This window comes from Budorcas taxicolor, chromosome 25, assembly GCF_023091745.1.
Source record: "Budorcas taxicolor isolate Tak-1 chromosome 25, Takin1.1, whole genome shotgun sequence".
In the NCBI taxonomy this organism is placed as follows: domain Eukaryota; kingdom Metazoa; phylum Chordata; class Mammalia; order Artiodactyla; family Bovidae; genus Budorcas; species Budorcas taxicolor.
In genome coordinates this window covers 42,059,165-42,085,199 of record NC_068934.1, presented here as the reverse complement: position 1 = coordinate 42,085,199, position 26,035 = coordinate 42,059,165, and the positions used below count along the sequence as shown (strand labels likewise).

The 26,035-nt window shown below is 40.5% G+C and overlaps 1 protein-coding gene across 1 annotated transcript; it reads left to right on the top strand.

The window, feature by feature from the left end:
* The first annotated feature begins 2,043 nt into the window (after positions 1–2,043).
* LOC128068926 (solute carrier family 22 member 10-like) lies at positions 2,044–24,978 on the top strand. Its single transcript, XM_052662200.1, has 9 exons — positions 2,044–2,445; positions 10,862–10,965; positions 16,663–16,817; positions 16,919–17,087; positions 18,790–18,913; positions 19,486–19,601; positions 21,780–21,994; positions 24,206–24,314; positions 24,771–24,978. The coding sequence occupies exons 1-9, from the start codon at positions 2,044–2,046 to the stop codon at positions 24,976–24,978; spliced, it is 1,602 nt and encodes a 533-aa protein (XP_052518160.1).
* Positions 24,979–26,035: the final 1,057 nt, after the last annotated feature.

Genomic DNA, 26,035 nt, shown 5'->3' with positions numbered 1-26,035 from the left:
GTTTTCTGTCTAAGGAGTAAGCATCTTTTAGTGTCATGGCTGCAGTCACTGTCCACAATGACTTTGGAGACCAAACTCAGAATACCTGTCACTGCTTCCATTTTTTTCCCCTTCAGTTTGCATGAAGTGATTGAACCAGATGCCATGATCTTAGTTTTTTTTTTAAGTTGAGTTTCAATCCAGCTTTTACACTCTCCTCTTTTACCCTCACACTGTTCATGGGGTTCGCAAGGCAAGAATACAGAAGTGGTTTGCCATTCCCTTCTCCAGTGGACCACATTTTGTCAGAACTCTCCATGATGACCCGTCCATCTTGGGTGGCCCTACACGACATGGCTCATAGTTTCATTGAGTTAGACAAATAGGAAAAGGAGTAAGTCAAAACCGTATATTGTCACCCTGCTTATTTAACTTACATGCAGAGAACATCATGAGAAATTCTGGGCTGGAGGAAGCTCAACCTGGAATCAAGACTGCCGGGAGGAATATCAATAACCTCAGATATGCAGGTGACACCACCCTTATGGCAGAAAGTGAAGAAGAACTAAAGAGTCTCTTGATGAAAGTGAAAGAGGAGAGTGAAACAGTTGGCTTAAAGCTCAGCATTCATAAAACTAAGATCATGGCATCCAGTCCCATCACTTCATGGCAAATAGATGGGGAAACAGTGGCAATAGTGGCTGACTTTATTTTGGGGGGCTCCAAAATCACTGCTGATGATGACTGCAGCCATGGAATTAAAAGACGCTTACTCCTTGGAAGAAAAATTATGATCAACCTAGATAGCATATTAAAAAGCAGAGACATTACTTTGCCAACAAAGTCCATCTAGTCAAGGCTATGGTTTTTCCAGGGGTCATGTATGGATGTGAGAGTTGGACTGTGAAGAAAGCTGAACACCGAAGAATTGATGCTTTTGAACTGTGGTGTTGGAGAAGACTCTTGAGAGTCCCTTGGACTGCAGGGAGACCCAGCCAGCCCGTCCTGAAGGAAATCAGTCCTGAATATTCATCAGGAGGACTGGTGCTGAAGCTGAAACTCCAATACTTTGGTCACCTGATGTGAAGAACTGACTCATTTGGAAAGACCCTGATGCTGGGAAAGATTGAAGTTGGGAGGAGAAGGGGACAACAGAGGATAAGACTGCTGGATGGCATCACCAACTCAATGTGCATGAGTTTGAGTAAACTCTGGGAGTTGGTGATGGACAAGGGGGCCTGGCATGCTGCAGTCCATGGGGTTGCAAAGAATCAGACAGGACTGAGCGACTGAAATGAACCGAACCGAACTTTTACCCTCATCAAGAAGCTCTTTAGTTCTTCTTCACTATCTGCCATTAGAGTGGCATCTGCAAATCTGATATTGATATATTGATATTTCTCCCAGCAGTAATGATTTCAGTTCATGATTAATCCAGACTGGCATTTCACATTATGTACTCTACATATCAGTTAAATAAGCAGAGTGACAACATACACCCTAGTTGTTCCCCTTTCCCAACTTTGAACCAGTTAGAAATTGCACCACATGCCACTTTAACTAAAAGCAAAGGATTGTATTTTCTTGAGTAGTATGTTGTTACAGAACAAACAATAAAAAAAAATTTGTTTTCTGCTCTTTCCTAGAATAGTCCTTATGTCTCTCCAGTTCCATTTTTTAGAAATGACTGAAGACTGTGTAGCTTACTCTAAGGTCATTCAGAGGTCATGTACATGACAAAGTCCTATGCTAGTTTCACAGAATCACAAAGGACAAACACATTCAGAAAGTAAATCTTTAAACAGATTTAATGTTCATCAGATAGATATCTTTGGTAAATAATTTTCTCTATAACTTTGCTAAAAAGCAACCACCCCATGCTTTCAAAAGGACTAGGGAAACTGATTCCATTGCTCTGTTACAGTAGTGAGGTGGGTTAGACCCAGGCATGAGAAACTGGCATGAGGTCACATAGACTTAGCGTGAATTAAAGAAAACATTTTCTCCCTTTGAACTTCTCTCTGTAAAGTCATTTTGACTCCTCTTGAATATCACCTATTCACAATGGCCTTTGAGGAGCTTCTGGATAAAGTTGGTGGCCTGGGGAAATTCCAGATACTTCAGATGGCTTTAATTCTCCCTTCTCTCATGATAGTAGTCTGTCACTCACTGTTGGAGAACTTCACTGCAGCCGTTCCTGGTCATCGCTGCTGGGTCCACATCCTCGATAATGCCACTGTCTCCGATAATGACACTGGGATCCTCAGCCCTGATGTCCTCCTGAGACTCTCCATCCCAGTGGATTCAAACTTGAAACCAGAGAAGTGTCGTCGTTTCCTCCACCCCCAGTGGCAGCTCCTTCACCTGAATGGGACCTTCCCCAACATGACTGACCTGGACACGGAGCCCTGTGTGGATGGCTGGGTGTACGACCACAGCTTGTTCTCCTCCACCATCGTGACTGAGGTAAAGGCCCCATTTACTTCTTGTAAGTGTAGGTGTATGCTCGGTCATGTCCTGAACATACAGTCGCGTCCTGAGTCATATCCTGTTTGAGAGTAAAAGTTAGTCATTCAGTCGTGTCCAACTCTTTGTGACCCCCATGGACTGTAGCCCACCAGATTCCTCTGTCCATGGAATTCTCCAGGCAAGAATACTGGAGTGGATTGCCATTACCTTCGCCAAGGGATCTTCCCGAGCCAGGGATCGAACCCAGTGCTCCCTCATTGCAGACAGACTCTTTACCAACTGAGCCACCAAGGAGTGCTCCTATCCTATTTAGAATAACATAAATTAAACAGGGTTCAAGTCTTCAGTCACTGAGTAGATAATGCAGCCAGCTTCCTTTCATACTTTTAGTAAGTAGTGATCGATTATCTTTTTAATTGCCAAGCACTTTATTCTTTTTAATTTATTTACTTTAATTGGAAGATAATTACTTTACAATATTGTGATGGTTTTTGCCATATATCTGTATGAATTGGCCATAGGTATACATGTGTCCCCTCCATTCTGAAGCCCCCTCCTATCTCCCTCCCCATCCTATCCCACCAGGTTGTCACAGAGCCCTGGCTTTTCATGTCCTGTGTCATACATCAAACTCACACTGGTTATCTATTTTACATATGGTAATTTTAAAAACCCAGGAATAATCAAATGAGACTTAAATAAACTTAAAAGCTTTTGCACAAAGAAGGAAACTATAAGCAAGGTGAAAAGACAGCCCTCAGAATGGGAGAAAATAATAGCAAATGAAACAACTGACAAAGAATTAATCTCCAAAATACACAAGCAGTTCATGCCACTCAATACCAGAAAAACAAACAACCCAATCAAAAAGTGGGCAGAGGCTGAGAATAAGATGGCAGAGGAGTAGGTGGAAGTGGAGTACATCTCTCTCCATGGATACATCAGGAATACACCTTCAGACACAGAAGTGCATGCAGAATACCAGCTGAGAGCAGACAGGAGCACCTGACCAGTGGAAAAGAATATATAAAACCATGCAAAACTTGGTAGGATGAAGGAACTGGGGGGAAAATAGGAGTATTAGTAGGACTGGACCTGCTCTTGGTGGGAGGGGGAACTGAAGCAAGGGTCCAGTCCCCACAATGGGACAATTGTCTGAGTCAGAGGAGAAACATTTAATGCAAAAAGTGAAACAGCTGGTCTGTGGCAGCCTAAATGGAATGAGAATCAGACAGTCCTTGCCACAGCCATACATACTTCAGACAGGAACACTGGTCTTCTGGAAGGAAGGTGCAGCAGCTGGGAGCTGGAGTTTAGGGATTGTGGCGCAATCCCAGGGTGAGGGCTGCTATTGACTGTGGAGGGACAGTCTGAGGGGATGTGAGGGAGGAGATCGTAGTGGGAAATGCTGGTGGAGGAAAGCCCGGCAGCCATGGAAGCAAGGTGATACTGCTGAGTCACATGTAGGGGGTGAAGCCATCACCGTAGCCTCTCTCTCCCCACACACCAGCATCGGCAGCTGAACAATAGAGAGCCTAGCCCATCAAATGCCTGACGCACTGAACTAGAGTAGGACCCCATCCAGGGTGCTCCTTTCAGTGACTGATATGCCAAACTACAGAGTAGGACCCCAGCCAGGGGGACCCCTATATGTGCCTGACTCACTGAACAACAGAAAAGGACCCCAGGCAAGGGAGCCCTCTAAGTGCCTGAATAGGCAGAGCTATGGAGAAAGACTGCCCAAAGAGGCCTGATCACCAGCTACAAGAGGCTGGAATAAAGACTCTGATAGGGCCATAACTTCTGTAACAGAGGCAGTCCGTGTCCCTGCACACGTGGCACCAGCAGGGTCCCCACAAGCCAAGCAGCTGTGCCACCTTCATGCTCAGCTCTCACTGGGGCAGAGCTGCCACAGGCAAAAAAAGTCCTGCGTCTATGCATGCAAGGTCGCTTCTGTCGTGTCTGACTCTGCGACCTTGTAGACTGTGGCCTGCCAGGCTTCTCTGTCAGAGACGGGGCTCTTCAGGCAAGAATATTGGAGTGTATTAGCCAAAACTGGTTGCCATACCCTTCTAGAGCACTATATTTCCTGCTGCTCTAACCACCAACCCCCCTGAGTACCTGGTGCTGCCAGAATCCCTGCAACCCAAGCAGCTGCACCACCTCCACACCTGGCCCTCACAGGGGCAAACCCAAACCTTCCAGGAAGCCTCAGGAGTTAAACCCCAGTGGACAATCCACATGTAGAGGTGGAAATAACACCACAGTTGAAACCCAGGGACAGTGTGGCTAGGGAAAAAGACCCAAAACTTTCCCACCAGCTGTACAAGCTGCAGATTAAATCCACATGATCAACTAAGCAGACTCCGTGTCTATGGAATATGTAAAAGGCCATTGAGAGTTCCCACAAAAGAAAACGCACTAGTTCTGATAGCTCTGAACATTGGAGGCAAGAACATACAAGAGTAGGACCAGACTAGAATCTGAGCTGCCCCCACAGCAGGTCCGGAGATTAGCACATGTTGGAGGGCATCCTAGGGAGGTAAGGTGAACTGTGATTCCCAGTGAGGGAAACTGACAGCAGTGACTCAAGAAAAACATTTACTATTCTTACTTTTTTTTTTTTTTACTTGTTCTGTAGATTCTTTTGGATTTTTTTTTTTCTTTTCTTCCCCTCTGTTGTAGTTGTCGATTTTTTCAGCACTAAGAAATCCAATTAAGCTTTTCAGCTTTTATTATTGTTGTCATAAACCTCTGCCTCTACATTGGACTTTTGCAGTTCTGTGTTTTCCTCTTTTCTTTTTTCTTTTCTCTTTTTTAATTTTTTAAACCTATTATTATTTTTTCCACATTGATTCCTTTGTTTGCTATCCCTACTGTTCTTTTCCCCTTGCATTAATCTTTAACATATATAAATCTTCTTTGTCTGCCTCTATTTAACTGTGCACAGCTATTTTTTCTTTTCTTTCTCTCCTTTCCTCTCAACATATTTGTTAGAATTATTTTCATTGCTTTATTTCCCAGTTGGCAACTTGCTTTAGTTTTGTTTTCCAGTTTGTTCTAGTAGATACAGTTTTCAGTTTCCTTAGTTTACCAGGTCAATCTATTGTACTTTATTTTTGTTGGACTGTTTTGATTTTGCTTACGGGAGTATATGTATATGTATATTCAGTCACACTTTCTATCGTTGTTATAAACCTCTGCCTCTATGTTGGGCTTTTGCAGCTCTGTGAAGTTGTCCTTTGTTTTCCTTTTTTCTTTCTTCTTCCATTTTTTCCTTTTCTCTTTTTTATAATTTTAATTTTTAAGCCTATTATATTTTTTCTACATTTATTCCTTTGTTTGCCTTTCCTACTGCTCTTTTCCCCTTGCAGTTAATCTTTAATGTATATAAAACTTCCTCATCTACCTCTGTTTAACTTTGCATATTTATTCTTTCTTTCTTTTCCTCTCAATATATTTGTTAGTTTTGTTATCATTGCTTTATTCCCCACTTGGCACCTTGCTTTAGTTTTGTTTTCCAGTTTGTGCTTAAGTTAGTTTTGTTCTTAACTGGTAAATATAACTTTTGATTTCTTTTGTTCACTGGGTCAATCTACTATACTTTATTTTTGTTGGACTGTTTTCACTTTGCTCATGGGTGTATACGTATATGTGTATATTCCATTATTTTTTATTTTCCTGATTTTGTAATTTCCATTCGTCTGGGGTTCATCTTTGGTTTCTTGTTTTTGGATATTTGTTTTAATCTCACTTAATGCCATAACAAACCACTTGTGGAATCTTTGTTCCCTGACCAGAGATCAAGCCCTAAGCTTTTGGAATGGGAGCACTGACTCCAAGATCCTAGACTTCCAGAGAACTAATCCTAGGGAATATCAGATAGTGAGAACTCACTCAAAGTAAACTACTTGAATACAAGAACCAGCATCACCCAATCACCAGTAGCACCCCATGCAGGATGCCTCATATAAACAACAAACAAGACAAAAATACAAACCTAATCATCGTCAGACAGGATTATCACCTCACTTAGCCTTGCCATCAGAGGAAAGACAAACAAACAAAAACTCAGCACAAATCTCACCCTATACGAAGGGAACACAGCACTTTCACAGCATCATCTTTCAGGATTTGAAATAGCTCAACTGGAATTCCATCACCTCCACTAGCTTTGTTCGTTGTGATGCTTCCTAAGGCCCACTTGACTTCACATTCCAGGATGTCTGGCTCTAGGTGAGTGATCACACCATCATGATTATCTTGATCATGAAGCTCTTTTTTGCACAGTTCATCTGTGTATTCTTGCCACCTCTTCTTAATATCTTCTTACATTGCTGCTGCTGCTGCTGCTGCTAAGTCGCTTCAGTCATGTCCAACTCTGTGCGATCACATAGAGGGCAGCCCACCATGGTCCGTCATCCCTGGGATTCTCCAGGCAAGAACACTGGAGTGGGTTGCCATTTCCTTCTCCAATGCATGAAATTGAAAGTGCATGAAAGTGAAAAGTATAAGTGAAGTCACTCAGTCACATCCAACTCTTAGCGTTACCAAATGTAAAATAGATGGCCAACAGGAATTTACTGTATGACTCAGGAAATTCGAATAGGGGCTCTGTATCAACCTAGAGGGGTGGGATGGGGAGGGAATTGGGAGGGAGTTTCAAAGGGAAGGGTATATATGTATGCCTATGGCTGATTCATGTTGAGGTTTGACAGAAAACAGCAAAATTCTATAAATCAATTACCCTTCAATAAAAAATAATAAAATTTTTAAAAGTGGCCAGAAGACCTATGTTTATGATAAAAAACTCTCCAGGAAGCAGGAATAGAAGGAACATACCTCAACATAATAAAAGCTATATATGACGAACCCAGAGCAAACATTATCTTCAATGGTGAAAAATTGAAAGCATTTCCCCTGAAGTCAGGAACAAGACAAGGGTGCCCACTTTCACCACAACTTAGTCCTGGAAGTTCTGGCCATAGCAATCAGAGCAGAAAAAGAAATAAAAGGAATCCAAATTGGAAAAACAGAAGTCAAACTCTCACTGTTTGCAGATGACATGATCCTCTACATAGAAAACCCTAAAGACTCCACCAGAAAATTACTAGAGCTAATCAATGAATATAGTAAAGTTGCAGGATATAAAATCAACACACAGAAATCCCTTGCATTCCTATACACTAATAATGAGAAAGTACAAAAAGAAATTAAGGAAACAATTTCATTCACCATTGCAACAAAAAGAATAAAATACTAAGGAATATATCTACCTAAAGAAACTAAAGACCTATATATAGAAAACTATAAAACACTGGTGAAAGAAATCACAGAGGACACTAACAGATAGAGAAATATACCATGTTCATGGATTGGAAGAATCAATATAGTGAAAATGAGTATACTACCCAAAGCAATCTACAGATTCAATGCAATCCCTATCAAGCTACCAGCGGTATTTTTCACAGAGCTAGAACAAATAGTTTCACAATTTGTATGGAATACAAAAAACCTCAAAGAGCCAAAGCAATCTTGAGAAAGAAGAATGGAACTGGAGGAATCAACCTGCCTGACTTCAGGCTCTACTACAAAGCCACAGTCATCAAGACAGTATGGTACTGGCACAAAGACAGACATATAGATCAATGGAACAAAATAGAAAGCCCAGAGATAAATCCACACACCTATGGACACCTTATCTTTGACAAAGGAGGCAAGAATATACAATGGATTAAAGACAGTCTCTTTAACAAGTGGTGCTGGGAAAACTGGTCAACCACTTGTATAAGAATGAAACTAGAACACTTTCTAACACCATACACAAAAATAACCTCAAAATGGATTAAAGATCTCAATGTAAGACCAGAAACTATAAAACTCCTAGAGGAGAACATAGGCAAAACACTCTCTGACATAAATCACAGCAGGATCCTCTAGGATCCACCTCCCAGAATATTGAAAATAAAAGCAAAAATAAACAAATGGGACCTAATTAAACTTAAAAGCTTCTGCACAACAAAGGAAACTATAAGCAAGGTGAAAAGACAGCCTTCAGAATGGGAGAAAATAATAGCAAATGAAGCAACTGACAAACAACGAATTTCAAAAATATACAAGCAACTCCTGCAGCTCAATTCCAGGAAAATAAACAACCCAATCAAAAAATGGGCCAAAGAACTAAATAGACATTTCTCTAAAGAAGACATACAGATGTCTAACAAACACATGAAAAAGATGCTCAACATCACTCATTATCAGAGAAATGCAAATCAAAACCACAATGAGGTACCATTTCACACCAGTCAGAATGGCTGTGATCCAAAAGTCTACAAGCAATAAATGCTGGAGAGGGTGTGGAGAAAAGGGAGCCCTCTTACACTGTTGGTGGGAATGCAAACTAGTACAACCACTATGGAGAACAGTGTGGAGATTCCTTAGAAAACTGGAAATAGAACTGCCTTATGACCCAGCAATCCCACTGCTGGGCATACACACCGAGGAAACTAGAATTGAAAGAGACACGTGTACCTCAATGTTCATCGCAGCACTGTTTATAATAGCCAGGACATGGAAGCAACCTAGATATCCATCAGCAGATGGATGGATAAGAAAGCTGTGGTACATATACACAACGGAGTATTACTCAGCCATTAAAAGGAATACAATTGAGTCAGTTCTAATGAGGTGAATGAAACTGGAGCCTATTATACAGAGTGAAGTAAGCCAGAAAGAAAAACACCAATACAGTATACTAACACATATATATGGAATTTAGAAAGATGGTAATGATAACCCTGTATGCAAGACAGCAAAAGAGACACAGATGTACAGAACAGACTTTTTGACTCTGTGGGAGAGGGAGAGGGCGGGATGATTTGGGAGAACGGCATTGAAACATATATAATATCATATAAGAAACGAATCACCAGTCTAGGTTTGATGCAGGATACAGGATGCTTGGGGCTGGTGCACTGGGATAACCCAGAGGGATGGTATGGGGAGGGAGGTGGGGGCGGGGTGGTTCAGGAGTGGGAACACGTGTACACCCGTGACGGATTCATGTTGATGTATGGCACAACCAATGCAGTATTGTAAAGTAAAAAAATAATAATAAAATAAAATAAAAGTGGGCAAAAGACCTAAACAGATATTTTCCAGACATAGAGATGTAATACGCAAAAAGATACTCAACATTGCTCATTATTAGAGAAACGCAAACCAAAATCCCAATGAAGTATTCTCATACCAGTCAGAATATGAAAGTGAAAGGCGCTTAGTTGTGTCTGACTCTTTGAAACTGCATGGACTAAACAGTCCATGGAATTCTCTAGGCCAGAATACTGGATTGGGTAGCCTTTCCCTCCAACCCCGTCAGAACAGCCATCATCAAAAAGTCTACAAATAATTAATGCTGGCCAGGGTGTGAAGAAAAGGGAACCCTCTTATACTATTGGTGGGAATGAAAACTGATACAACCACTATGGAAAACAATATAGAGATTCATTTTTAAAAAACTAAGAATAAAACTACCATCAGTTCAGTTCAGTTCAGCTCAGTCGCTCAGTCGTGTCTGACTCTTTGCAACCCCATGAATCGCAGCACGCCAGGCCTCCCTGTCCATCACCAACTCCCGGAGTTCACTCAGACTCACGTCCATCGAGTCCGTGATGCCATCCAGCCATCTCATCCTCTGTCGTCCAAAATCACTGCAGATGATGATTGCAGCCATGAAATTAAGACGCTTGCTCCTTGGAAGGAAAGTTATGACCAACCTAGATAGCATATTCAAAAGCAGAGATATTACTTTGCCAACAAAGGTCTGTCTAGTCAAGGCTATGGTTTTTCCTATGGTCATGTATGGATGTGAGAGTTGGACTGTCAAGAAAGCTGAGCGCCAAAGAATTGATGCTTTTGAACTGTGATGTTGGAGAAGACTCTTGAGCAAGGAGATCCAAGCAGTCCATCCTAAAGGAGATCAATCCTGGGTGTTCATTGGAAGGACTGATGCTAAAGCTGAAACTCCAGTACTTTGGCCACCTCATGCAAAGAGTTGACTCATTGGAAAAGACTCTGATGCTGGGAGGGATTGGGGGCAGGAGGAGAAGGGGACGACAGAGGATGAGATGGCTGGACGGCATCACCGACTCAATGGACATGAGTCTGAGTGAACGCCGGGAGTTGGTGATGGACAGGGAGGCCTGGCGGGCTGCGATCCATGAAGTCACAAAGAGTCAGACTCGACTGAGCAACTGAACTGAACTGAACTGAAGGTGTGACTGGAATGATATGGAGAAGTAAAGGTTGTGAAGGAAACCAGAGACTAGTTCATTAAAGGGCTATTAGAGTGAGCAAATATTTAAGGATGTAACATACTGTGAAGCTCCTCTGTGCTGATTTCTTTCTCTTCCAGTGGGACCTCGTATGTGATCAACAGTCACAGAAACCATTGATTCAATCCCTAGTCATGGTTGGAACACTGGTGGGGGGCCTCATCTATGGCCATCTCTCAGACAGGTGAGTATCTCCACATCACTGCTGCCCCTCCTCTGTGGTGTGTTCACAGTTTATGATTACTTGTTTCATAAGGAAATGTTTCTTGAGTTCCAGGATACAATTTATGCTGTTGTGGGTTGCCTTGGTTTCCAGGGAGCTATGGATGGAAATTCAGAATTAGACTCATTGTGATGAACGCAATTTGTTGCCACAGGTCTCTCTGTTTTAACACAGAAATAACCTTTCCATAAGATTAAGGGCAGGGGGCATTTCAGAACAATTTTTAGAGGCAAGTTACCATGAAATTAGAGAGACCTCATAAAGATGAGAAGGAGTTACCAATGAGAAAAGAGAAGGTGTTTTCAAGATAGGTGATTCAGCCTGTTTGAAGAAAAAGAGTAGCCCTTTGCCGTGAACTCTGTGTGTCCCTCACAGATCAGTGAGCTAAATGCTTGCAGGTTCCTACCTTGGTCCTCATGTCATGGTCTTGTGTGTGTGTGTGTGTGTGCGCGCGTGTGTGTGTTCAGTCACTCAGGGTGTCCGACTCTTTATGACCCTACGGACTGCATCCCTCCAGGCTCCTCTGTCCACAGTATTTTCCAGGCAAGAATACTGGACTTGGTTGCCATTTGCTCCTCCAGGAGATCTTTCTGACCCAGGAATCAACCATGTCTCCTGCATTCCTGCATTGGCAGGCAGATTCTTTACCACGGAGCCGCCTAGGAAGCCCATATCATGGTTACCTTACTGTAATCAGTGCTCTATAAAACTTCTGTGTTTCTGGGATGGTACTGAAGTTGGAGTATAAATTATTGTGTCTATAATCTGGTTGTGTGATTGTGTTAAAAGAAAAAAGAAAAAGCCTACTTACAGGTAATATTTGCCACCATACAAGGCAATTAACTAATCCATAGACCTCATGTGTCACAATATGTGGTGTGAGAAGTTTGGGTTATCCTGTACCTGACAGTAGTCATTCATAAAGTACATTCTTAAAGCAATAGGACAAATATGGCAGCTACACATTTAAGTCTCCTATAGGGGAAATGGGTAAGTATCCCTTGTCATTTGTAAACCTGATATAATTTAATCTTATAGCTGAAAATTGTTGACTCTGACTGTATCACCTCAGTGTAATTAGTCAAAGATTTCTGGATCAGAGTGCTCATTTGGACCAGCCTACTGACTGAGCCTTTTATGACTATTCAGAATAAAATGCTGGTTGAGAGTTTAGATGGCCATAGAGTCATAGATGTCTAGGTTTGTGTGTCTGTGTGAGTTATGATAGGAGCTGAGAGTGGAAAATTAGGTGAAGAGATAACATTGTAGCTAACCTAAGGATTTTAAACTGACATAGGTAAAAAGTTTATGAGCACTGGCATCACAAGCAGAAATAGGTAAGGGAGACTATGTCAAAACAAGTCTGCTGCATAGCGAAAGAAATGATTGACAAAATAAAAAGGAAATATGTAGAATGAGAGAAAAATATTTGAAAGCCATGTATCAGATAAAGAGTTAATATCCAAAATGTACTGGGAATTACTACAACCAATAGAAAAAAAAAAAAACATAAATAACCTGTTGCTAAAATTGGGCAAAGGAGCTCAGTAGATAGTTCTTCAAAAAAAGACAAAGAAGTAGTCAACAGGTATATGAAGAGATACTTAACATCACTGATCATCAGTTCAGTTCAGTCACTCAGTTGTGTCCAGCTTTTTGCGACCTGGTGGACTGCAGCACACCAGGCTTCCCTGTCTATCACCAACTCCCAAAGCTTGCTCAAACTGATGTCCATCGAGTCAGTGATGCCATCCAACCATCTCATCCTCTGTTGTCCCGTTCACCTGCCTTCAGTCTTTCCCAGCATCAGAGTTTTTTACAATGAGTCAGTTCTTCACAGCAGGTGGCCTTCCAATGAATATTCAGGGCTGATTGCCTTTAGTATCGACTGGTTTGATCTCCTTGCAGTCCAAGGGACTCTCAAGAGTCTTCTCCAACACCACCATTTAAAAGTATCAATTCTTCAGCACTCAGCTTTCTTTATAGTCCAACTCTCACGTCCATACACAACTACTGGAAGAACCATAGCTTTCACTAAATGGGCATTTGTCGGCAAAGTAATGTCTCTGCTTTTTAATGTGCTGTCTAGGTTGGTCATAGCTTTTCTTCCAAGGGGCAAGCGTCTTTTAATTTCATGGCTGCAGTCACCATCTGCAGTGATTTTGAAGCCCAGAAAAATAAAGTCTGTCACTGTTTTTGTGGTTTGCCCATCTACTTGCCATGAAGTGATGGGACTGGATGCCATGGTCTTGGTTTTTTGAATGTTGAGTTTTAAGCCAGCTTTTTCACTCTCCTCTTTCACTTTAATCAAGAAGCTCTCTAGTTCATCTTTGCTTTCTACCATAAGGGTGGTGTCACCTGCGTATCTGTGGTTATTGATATTTCTCCCGGCAATCTTGATTCCAGCTTGTGCTTCTTCCAGCCTGGCATTTTGCATGATGTACTCTGCATATAAGTTAAATAAGCAGGGTGACAATATACAGCCTTGACGTACTCTTTTCCCAATTTGGAACCAGTCCATTGTTCCATGTCTGGTTCTAACTGTTGCTTCCTGACCTGCATATAGGTTTCTCAGGAGGCAGGTCAGGTGGTCTGGTATTCCCATCTCTTTAAGAATTTTCCACAGTTTCTAGTGATCCACACAGTCAAAGGGTTTGACATAATCAATAAAGCAGAAGTAAATGTTTTTCTGGAATTCTCTTGCTTTTTCTATGATCCAATGGATGTTGGCAATTTGATCTCTGGTTCCTCTTCTGCTAAATCCAGCTTGAACATCTGGAAGTTCATGGTTCATGTACTGTTGAAACCTAGCTTCGAGAATTTTGATCATTACTTTGCTAGCAAAATCAAAACAACAATGAGATAGAGCCTCACACCATTTGGATGGACATTGTATCCAAAATACTGCTGTCAATCCCAGAGTCAAAGAACTTTTTCCTCATGCTTTCTCCCAGGAGTTTACTGTTTCAGGGTAATGTTTAAGTCATTAATCCATCTTAAATGAATTTTTGAATGGTGTGAATAGGGATCAAAGTTCATCTTTCTGCATGTGATTACCCAGTTTCTCAATATCATTATTGAAAAGAATATTACTGGCTCCTTTATCAAATGTGATATCTGAAGAATTAATTTCTGGAATCATGATAAGAGCATTATTATATGTGTCTATCTTTATGCCAGTACCATAATCTTTTTATTACTGTAGCTTTACACTATACTTTGAAATCAAAAGTGTGATGCTTCTAAGCCTGTATCTTCTTTGTCATAATTGCTTTGGCTATTTGGGAACATGTACGATTTCACATAAATTTTAGAATAGCTTTTGCTATTTCTGTGAAAAATACCATTGGAATTTTTTTCATTGCAATCTTTTGGCATGCCTGGGAAGTAAATACCACTTGTACCAGCAGTTTACAATGTCTGATTAGTTAATTAGCCCAGGGCATTTTAATTAGTAAGCTGCAGAGTCCGAACTCAAACCCCAAGACTTTTTATTTAGTAAACTTTATTTCTCAGAGTAGTTTTAGGTTCATAGCAAAATTGAACAGAAAGTACAGAGATTTCTCATATACCCTTGATGCTGATAGTGGGGAAGATTACCATTGGAATTTTGATAGAGATTGCATTGAATCTATAGATGGCTTTGAGTAGTATAGACATTTCAGTTCAGTTCAGTTCAGTCGCTCAGTCGTGTCCGACTCTTTGCGACCCCATGAATCGCAGCACGCCAGGCCTCCCTGTCCATCACCATCTCCCGGAGTTCACTCAGACTCACGTCCACCATGTACATGGGTTATCTTTCCATTTATTTGTGTCTTCTTCAAGTTCTTTCATCAAAGTCTTGCTGTAGTGTCTATGTATTTCATCTCCTTCATGAAACTGATACTTATTTTATAATTTTGATGCTATAGTAAGTGGAATTGCTACCTTTTAAATTTCTCAGACATTGCATTCTTGGTGTATAGAAATGCATTTAACTTCATATGTTGAGTTTTGTATCTTGCAGTTTACTGAATTTGTAGATTGGTTCTAGCAAATTGTTTGGTTGAATCTTTAGGATTTTCTATTAATATATACAAGTTCATATTATCTGTAGCAAAGAAAATAAAATTCTTCCTTTCCAGTATGGTTACATTTTTCTTCTTTATCTTGCCTGCTATCTCTAACTAGCACTTCCAGAATTGTGTTGATAGAACTAGTGTTAGCGGGCACTTTTTCTTCCCTGAACTTAAAGGAAAATCTTTCAAACTGTCTTTGCTGAGTATGATGTTCTCTGAAGGGTTGTCTATATCACATTTATTGTGTAGAGTTATATTCCTTCTATACCACCTAATTGAGTATTTTTTATCATGAAAGGGTATTGTAATATGTCAAAAGGCTTTTTCATCTTTTGAGATCATCATTTGATATGCCCAAACTATCCCTTCCTCCCTGACAACTATAAGTTTGTTCTTTAAGTCTGTGAGTCTGTTTCTGATTTGTAAATAAGTTCATTTCTATCATTTCTTTTTAGATTCTGCATATAAGGAATGTCATATGACATTTCTCCTCCTCTGTCTGACATTTTATTCAATATTTCAATCTGTAGATCCATCCATGTTGCTGCAAATGCCATCATTTCATTCCATTTTATGGCAGAATTATATTCCATTGTAGATATGTACTGCATCTTCTTTATCCTTTCATTCATCAATGAACAATTAGATTGCTTTCATGTCCTGGCTATTGCAAATAGAGTTGCAATGAACATTGGGATGCATGTATCTTAAGGCCCTCTTTTCTTGATGCCTGATGAAACAGACAATTCACTTTTCCTTATTTGTTTTGCACCTTCTTTTTCCTTCATTCTCCATCTTAGGTAATTCTTTCCTCTGAGATATTTATATAACAGCCTCTGGCTGAATTATGGTGCTCTTATATTCTGTTCCTGAAAAGTATATTGCTTTAGGCCAATGAAATCAGATTCAACAAAGAGTGACTCTTACCTAACCCTTCAACAACTTTCATGCATTATTCCACTGATCTTTTGCATCAGTTTAGCCTTGCCTGTGTGGTCCTCGAGACCCAAGTACACTTTTGGCTCTCTTATGTTTCAGACACTTAAGAGACTATACACCAGATTTAACACATGCTAATACATGACTGCTTACAAAAGTGTTACAATTTCCAAAACCATGGCTTCTTCTGTGAGGTTATTTTTATTTTTGGCCATGCCACATGGCTTGCAGGGTGTTAGCTCCTGGATCAGGAACAGAACCCATGCCTTCAGCAGTGAAAGCATGGAGTCCTAACCACTGGAACACCAGGGAAGAAAGTCAAAAAGAGAAAAACAAATATCATAAATTAACACATATATGGAATTTAGAAAAATGGTAGAGATGAACCTATTTGCAAAGCAGAAATAAAGACACAGATGCAGTTTCTTTTATATGGTGTCAGAGGCATCTGGTGGTTGTATGATGAAGTTTTTGTATTATTAGCATATAGTCAAAGATTGTTGCTTTATGGAGATTTCCATTGTTGATTTAGCTCTTGTTTACTCAAGCTTTCAGGTACATGATTCTCTTGTTAAAGTTATAGAGTATGTTTTTGTTTTCTTAATTTATTACCATAAATTATCATTACTCACATCACCTAAGCTGACTGTCTGATTTGTAGGTTTGGGCGAAAGCTGATTCTCAGGTGCTGTTTACTCCAACTTGCCATCTCTGGGACCTGTACAACCTTCGCTCCCAACATCTTCATTTACTGCTTACTACGCTTCTTGTCGGGCTGTTCCATTGCAGTCATAATAACAAACAACTGTTTTCTAAGTAAGTCAACAATTCTGATCTAATCTATCTTCTTAGCCTTGAATTTGAGCTTGAAATTTCACACTTCTTTGACATGATAACACTGTTTTAATATCTTTCAGTTATAGAGTGGACAAGATCCCAGTCGAAAGGCATGGTATTAACATTGATATACTGTGCCCTTAGTATTGGACAGATGATGCTGGGAGGACTGGCTTTTGTCTTTCGAGAGTGGCGCACCCTGCAGCTGGTGGTGTCTGTACCTTTCTTTGCTTTCTTTCTCTCCTCAAGGTATGAAGTGCTCTCTCTCTCTTAAGGAAATCTGGGATAAAATGCACATTGAATTGGGATATATTGATTTTCTTATTCCCCAACACATTCTTATTGTTTGGACCTGAAATCCATGTCTGTTACCTGCTCATTCTGGACAATTTGAGTTTTGAGAAACATAACATGGAGTAACAATAATCTTCCTGCCTGTGACTTATAGGTATTTTCTGCCATCTGGTTCCTAAGTCTTTCCCAATATAAAGGTCATAGAGCTATTCCAATATTATTTTCCTTAATATAAAATACAGACTCAATTTTTTATATATAAAAAAGATATACCTTTAATTCTATTTTGGCTATGGAATGAATCAGGTCACAGAAAAGCTTTCAGTGATTTGTTCTTTGCAGATGAAATTGGATGAAAAAGATGCAGCAAACTTATTCACAGAGCTGTTTCACAAAATAGCAACAAGATTTTCCGCTAGCTAAATTTGCACACAGATTAGATGATTTACATTATGAATTCAGCACTCCTTCTTCTTTTAAATAACTTTAATAAATAATTATTAATGGATAACTTCATTCCCACACTAAAACCAATCTAGGGAAAATCAGATTTAGGAGAACACAAGGAGATGACTACAGGTTTTATAGAATGAGATGAGTTCAGAGAGAGAGGACAGTATAATCCATGTCAGACTCATCTATTAAGTCATTCTATATTTGTAACAACACTGCAAGGAAGCTAGCACTACTGTACCCATGTTATTAATGAGAAAACTGAGGCAGATGTAAATAAGCAATTAGTTATTAATTAGTATTAGTAATTGGATAATTAGTTATCAACATAACTAGTAGTAGCAGGAGTAATTGTAGTCATTGTTAGGCCTTAAGCTGACATTATGGGGGCTTCTTTTTTAAAGGAATAGATACTGTAAATATATATCATGTGCAAAAAGTTGTTTGTCCCACGCCGAGGTGGAAGAAAACTATCATGTGAGGGACTCTCAAGATTAAGCTTGTCAAGCTTCTTGTAAATTCTCCTAGTGAGTAAGCAAAGAGGCAATTTGACTCCAAAGTCTGTGTTCCTTACTGGTAGTACAACTTTCAAGTGCACTGTCATGGAGTGGTTAGTCTCATATTCTCCTAGTATTTGTATAATAGATCTGGAATATCTCACATTCCCTGGTGGCTCAGATGGTAAAGAAACTGCCTACAATGCAGGAGACCTGGGTTCAATCCCTGGGTCAGGAAGATCAGCTGGAGAAGGGAATAGCAACCCACTCCAGTATTCTTGCCTGGAGAATTCCATGAACAGAGGATCCTGGCGAGCTACAGTCAGTGGGGTCACAAAGAGTGGTACACGGCTGAGCAGCTAACACTAACTAACTGATCCAACAAGTAAAGTGGTAGATGTTAGATGAAAAGCAAAACGCAGCTATTATCAATTGACATGTGACAAATAATCAATGGCCTCCCAGGTGGTGCTAGTGGTAAAGATTCTGCCTGCCAATGCAGAAGATGATGCAAGAGATGTGGGTTCGATACCTGGGATAGGAAGATCCCCTAGAGAAGGAAATGGCAATCCACTCCGGTTTTCTTATCAGGAAAATCCCATGAACAGAGGAGCCTGGCAGGCTACAGTCCTTGGGGTCTCAAGGAGTCGGACAGGACTGAGCGACTGAGCACAGCTGACTGCACTTGCTTGCTCATCTTTCATCAGGTGGCTGGTGGAATCTTCTCGATGGCTGATTATCACCAACAAACCAGATGAGGGCTTAAAGGAGCTTAAAATGGTTGCACACAGAAATGGAATGAAGAATGTTGAAGAAACCCTGAACTTGGAGGTGAGTGGGAAAGGGAAGGGAAGATGATTACTTGGTTGAAGGGAAATCATAAACTGACCTGCCTTCTCCTTCTTGAGATAGACAAGCTGCTTTCCTAACAAGGACAGCTAGTAGAGAATGGAAATTCCCTGGACTTTCATGGGCATCTAATAGAAAAGAAGCTTTGAGCACTGTGCAGCTACTTCTTTCTTTTTTAAACTTTTTTATTTTGTGCTGGACTATTGCTGATCAACAATGTTGTGATAGATTCAGGTGAACAGCGATGGGGATTCTGGGATACATATAGGAGTATCCTTTGGCTCACTTCCTCTGAATCTAAAACTTTTCTACTCTTAAGTCACCCTACCTCCATCTATGGCCTCTTCTTCAAAATCACATTTTAACATTTAATTTCCTGGAGTCTCCCTTAACTCCCTACATCTTCCTTCATTGCGTGTTCACATGTGATTGTATGTAGAATATGATATACTAGAAAGAAAGAGAACACATGCCTCTTGTCCTCTCGTGTGCCAGCGCACATCACAATTCCTGGCACTATGTTAGCAAATGATACATGTTTGTTGTTGTTGAAGGGTTTGAGAGTGACCATGCAGGAGGAGCTGGAGACAGCACAGACTAGAACAACTATATTTGACTTGTTCCGCACACCCAACCTGCGAAAAAGGATCTATCTCCTGTCCTTTGTGAGGTAGGCTACTCACGGTGCATTTGAGAAGAAACATGAATCTATTTATTTCAAATCTTATAACAGTATCGTGGGAGAAAGGGCATACTTGCATTTTTGAAATTAATTTATTTTAATTGAAGGCCAATTACTTTACAATATTATAGTGGTTTTTGCCATACATTGACATGAATCAGCCATGGGTGTACATGTGTCCCCCATCCTGAACCCCCCTCCCACATTCCTCCCCATCCCATCCCTCAGGGTCATCCCAGTGCACTGGCCCTGAGCACCCTGTCTCATGCATTGAACCTGGACTGGTGATCTATTTTGCATATGGTAATATACATATTTGCATTTAAAGGATGAGGAAAACAGGCCAAGTAAGACTCATGTGGAACTGATTTACAATGACAGTTCAGTCATATCACACTGCCAGTCTCCTCACTAGAGATTGAGGTTGAGAACTTCCCTCACAGTACAGATTTGGGCACTTAATTTTCTTCATTTATTCTTTGAATTTTAATTGAAGCAAATCTGGCACACTGTAATGTGAAGAGATCACAAATAAATACAGATCAACGAATATTTCAGTGTCTAATAATGTAACCAACATACACATCAAGATAGAACAATCCTAGTTCCCCAGGAGTTCTGCTCATGTAACCCATATAACCACCACCACCTCCATCACTACCCCACTCTCATCTCCTCCTCACTGCCCTCCACTGTGCACTGTTCCAATCTCCATCACTAAAAATGAGTGGTGACTGATCTTAACCTTCACATAATAAATGACAAAAGGGTTCTGTGACAGGTCTCCTTTCTTCAGGCTCATTCATGAAGATTCACCCATTCTGTTGCTTGTACCAGTAAACTGCTCTCCCCGGTGTTTTATTTTCCATTACATGAATACACGGCAATGTCTGTACGTACTTCAAACTTGATGGACTTTATTTGTTTCCATTTTGGATACAGTTTGTGTGCTAGCAAATCTTGTTCATTATTTCTTGAGGAGATGTAACTACCTAGTTTGATAGAGTCAGGAGGAGAAACTTTAAATATAGTTCTGAATTTTTGAAGACTTACACACATATCAGCCACTGGAAAATACATACCCACTGCCAATCTTAACCTTGGAGAAGGAAATGGCAACCCACTCCAGTACTCTTGCCTGGAGAATCCCAGGGACGGGGGAGCCTGGTAGGCTGCCGTCTATGGGGTCACACAGAGTCGAACACGACTGAAGCGACTTAGCAGCCAATCTTAAGAAGTAACTACTAAGCTGAACAATTTACTTCTTTCCAGATATATTCCAGTAGATGTCTCCATTTAAATGCATTGTGCTGTTTCAACATTTCTTTACTCACTAGGAAACACAGATTTATGTTCCGGAATCCTACACAATCAGAATGGAAGAAAAAAGTATAGATAATGATCAAGAAAGACCTTGCTTAAAATTGCTGTGATCTGTGGTGTTTCTTGTTGTAAGTTCTAAGTGTAGCTCTCTCTGGTTGTAGTAGATCTTTAAAGTGGACTCATGTCTAGATGCTTTCTGTGTAAAATGTAGATCCCCAGTGGCAATATTTTATTACATTTCTGATGGTACAGTTGGTGCACGTTTGCTTTCTGAATTCTTCCATTTTCCCTTGGTGCAAAGAAATCAGATAAAACGTTTAAATTCCCCAGAATTCTGTTAGACCCCAGGACACTGCTCCCAGGTCAAGGAGACACTGGTAGTCTCTTTGCAACTTCAATCATAGTTGAGAAAAAGGGAATTCTTCCCAGTACTGGTGTTGGGGGACGAGAAGGAGGACTCACAGAATTCATACATACATAGGTACATTTATACAGACAACCCACAAAAAGAAATCCTTCTCCAATTTATAAATTTTAATCATTCTGTATTCAATTTCTCTAAATCATTCACTTTGGTGGACTGGGCCAGATTATGTATTCCTGTCATTGTCAACTCTATGCTTAGGGACTCAGAAAAAAAAAAAATGACAAGAGGGAGTGTCACTTTCATATACAGACACATAATCTTTTATTGTATCTTTATCACATTAAAATTAAGTATTACAGAGATCAGACTGGGCCTTTATTCTTTAACCTTGACCATTGTCTGCCTGGATCAACATAATCATCAATGACAGCAATGGGCTCTAATCTATGGCTTGTGTCTTCTTTTGTTCGCTACAGATTTGCAAGCACACTACCCTTTTTTGGCATTATCGTCAATCTACAGCACTTTGGAAGCAATATTTTCCTGTTCCAGGTAATCTTTGGAGCTCTCACTATCTCAGTCCGAAGTCTTGCACTTTACCCACTGAACAATGTGGGCCGTCGACCAACCGAGATGTTGTTCCTGTTCCTGGTGGGACTTTCCATTTTGATCAACATGTTTGTGCCTCAAGGTGAGAGAAGATTGGAATTTGGGGAAAGGAAGTGTCTTTTTTAAACCACCATGGATTGTGCTGGGTCATACTGTCTGGAGCCAGCAGTAAAGAATGGTCTCAATTAAAGGGAAAGAAAAAAACAAAACAAAACTAACCACCTCCGCACCTTGGGGCCTTTTAAGGTAGATCAGACAGCATTCTGTCTATGGAACGTATTTCTCCCAGTGCAGTGCCCTATCAGAGACTGTGACCCCAAACCCTGGGGCTGAAACTCTTGCCTTCAGAGACAGCCCACACTCTGTCCATGGAGCAGGTGGTGGTTTAGTTGTTACATCATGTCTGACTCTTGCAACACTATCTTGTGGCCCATAAGGCTCCCCTGCCTCTGTCCATGGAAATTTCCAGGCAAGAATACTGGAGTGGGTTGCCATTTCCTTCTCCAGGGGATTTTCCCAACCCAGGGATAGAACAAGGCTCTCCTGTATTGTAGGTGGATTCTTTACCAACTGAGGCACCAGGGAAGGCCAATTAAAGGCTAAGTCCTACCCAAACCAATCAAAGAGTTTATGAGAAATTCTAATAAGATTTTAGAAAAAGAACCAGAGATCAGCAAGTGGCAGTTCAGACATCTATTTATCATCATTACATAGTGAATGTTGTCTGTAAACTGGTACCATTAGTCCTGACAGTTCCTCTAGGACAGGACTTGTTCAGTTGCCATTCACACTTTTAATAGCAAGGATGGAGGGGTGAGATCTTGCAATTATATCCCAGGTGAAAACATAGTATGGTCACTCCCTCTGTTTTGGCTCAGTACCAGATATGATGGGGCTACCCTGGTAGTTCAGCTGGTAAAGAATCCACCTGCAATGCAGGAGACTCTGGTTTGATCCATGGGTCAGGAAGATCCCCCAGAGGAGGGCATGGCAACCCACTCCAGTCTTCTTGCCAGGATCCCAGGGACAGAGGAGCCCGTTGATCTACAGTCCATAGGGTTGCAAAGAGTCGGACAAAACTGAAGCAACTGAGCATGCATGCACTTGGTAGTTCTATTTTTAATTCATTACGGAACCTCTATACAGTTCTCTATAGTGGTTGTATCAATCTATATTCCCATCAACGGTGCACGAGGATTTCCTTTTCTCCACACACCCTCCAGCATTTATTGCTTATAGATTTTTTTGTTGATGGTCATTATGACTGGTGTGAGGTGATACTCCTCCATGGTGTTGATTTGCATTTCTCTAATAATGAGCAATGTTGAGCATCTTTTCATGTGTTTGTTGGCCATCTCTATGTTTATGTCTTCTTTGGAGAAATATCTATTTAGGTCTTCCACTTGTTTTTTATTGGGTTGTTTGAGTTTCTTTTATATTGAGCTGCATGAGCTGCTTGTATATTTTGGAGATTAATCCCTTGTTAGTTGCTTCATTCACAATTATTTTCTCAGATTCTGAAAGTTGTCTTTTCATCTTGTCTGTGGTTTCCTTTGCTGTGCAAAAGCTTTTAAGTTTAATTAGGTCCCATTTGTTTGTTTTCATTTTTAGTTTCATTACTCTACGAGGTGCAGCTAGAGGATCTTGCTGCCATTTATGTCAAAGAGTGTTCTGCCTATGTTTTCCTCTAAGAGTTTTATAGTGTCTGGCCTTACAGTTAGGACTTTTATCCATTTTGAGTTTATTTTTTTTAATGGAGTTAGGAAATGTTTACATTCCATTCTTTTTCATGTAGCTGTCAAGGTTTCCCAGCACCACATATTGAAGAGGTTGTCTTTTCTCCATTATATTTTCTTTTCTCCTTTGTCAAAGATTAGGTAACCATAGGTTCATGAGTTTATGTCTGGACTTCCTATCCTACCCAAAGCAATCTACAGATTCAATACAATTCCCATTAAATTGCCAATGGCCTTTTCAAAGAACTAGAACAAAAAAATTTGTATGGAACCCCAAAGAACTCCCAATAGCCAAAGCAACCTGGAGTAAGAAAAATGGAGCTCAAGGAATCAGGATCCCTGAATTAATACTACACTACAAAGCTATGGTAAACAACACAGTATGGTGCAGGCACAAAATAGAAATATAAATCACTGGAACAGGATAGAAAGCCCAGAGGTAAATCTACAATATATTTCAAAAATACAAACAGCCTATAGAGTTTTCTTACTAAATTTTGTGGGTGTTGATTCCTTCAGCCCAGATTTTTTAATCTCACTGATTTTCTCATCTCCAGATATGCAGACCCTGCGTGTGATTTTGGCAAGTGTGGGAATCGGCTGTGTTGCTGCCTCTCACACCTGTTTTTCTGTCCACCAAAGTGAACTCCTACCCACTATTGTCAGGTATGAGTTTACGAATACTCTGCCAGGGCCCATAAGAGAATTTCCCAGCTAATTGTTGCTTATTCAAGGGAATAAACATAATAAGATCTGTTAATTATAAAGCAATTAGTATTTGTAATAGTGCTTTAAAAATAATTATAACCAAAATTACTGCAAATGCTGACTCTGTGCCATGTACCATGCTAAGCATTACTTCTATGCATCCTCTCTTAACTTTTTAGAAGATTTGTCAGACTAGTCACAATATGTAACACTCTGTTTAAAGAGTAATTCATATTGACTGTGACAAAGACATCTAGCAAATCACAGAGCAAATGACGAAAGCAAGACGTTTTCATCAAGCTCATGATTTAATACTTGTGGAGTTTTCTGGTTCAAAATAAAGTCAAAATAATAGATCATAAATTAAAGTCCAGAATTTAAGTGGATTATTATATATTGTCATTTACCCTTCAGAGCAAAAGCTGCAGGATTAGATTTGTTGGCTAATAGGTGTGCGGCAGCACTGGCTCCCCTACTGATGACCCTAGTGGTGTATCTACCCACCCTGCCCTGGATCATCTATGGAATGTGTCCCATCATTGCTGCTCCTGTTCTCCTTCTCCTACCTGAAACTAGAAATCTGCCTCTGCCTGACACCATCCAGGATGTGGAGAATAAGTGAGTAAACCTTCGAACCATCCCCTGGGAGGGACTGTGTGCTTTGGATCTGTGGGTTAGAAAGGCAACACACCGCATAGGTCCCTCAGATCACTGGGGAGGCTGAGCCTTGCCAGGGATACTCCCATCTCGGGCCATTGCCTTCATAAGTGGCAAGGTCATTTCCATTCACTGTGAGTTTCAATCTAGACTGCAGAGATCCCTTCTGCCCTGTTCTCTTTGGTAGTTTTAGTGCTGAAGAGAAGATATTAGCTCCACTAATATCTTAGGGCACATCTTACCTGCCCTCATGAGAGACATACATTTCTGATCATGTTTCATGGTCTTCAGAAGTCTCTCTTTGAAAAGATACTAGAGAGAGAAATCTTATATTGGTGCCTATAAGACTAGACAATTTTGCTGCAATAAATAATGGAAATATTGAGGATAAGGAAAATAAGAAACTGGTTAAAAAAAAATTTGTAAATAAGAAAAATGCTCAGTCTCTCAGTCATTTCCGACTCTTTGCAACCCCATGGACTGTAGCCCACCAGACTCCTCTGTCCATGGAATTTTTCACACAGGAATACTGCGATGGGTTGCCATTTCCTACTCCAGGAGATCTTCCTGACCCAGGGAATGAACTCCAAATTCTTGTGTCTTCTGCATTGGCAGGTGGATTCTTTACCACTGCCCCACCTAGGAAGATCATTACTGACCTACAGCTTCCATAATGGAGTGACTCAAACTGAGCTCCTTAAACAACAGAAATTTATTGTCTCACAATTATATAGGCTGGAAGTCTGAGCTGTAGTTGTTGGCAGGGCCATGTCCCCACTATAGGCTCTAGGGAAGGGTCTGTTCCAGGTCTCTCTTACATTTCAATTTGCTTGTGGCAGCATAACTCCAATTTTCACATGGCATCTCCCTGCACACCTCTGTGTCCTGATGTTCCCTTTGTGTAAAGACACCAGTCTTATTGGATTAGGGGCCCATCCTAGCCCAATATGACTTCATCTTAATTCATTTTATCTACAACTTTCCTGTTTCCAAATATGGCAATCTTACATTTGAGGTACTAA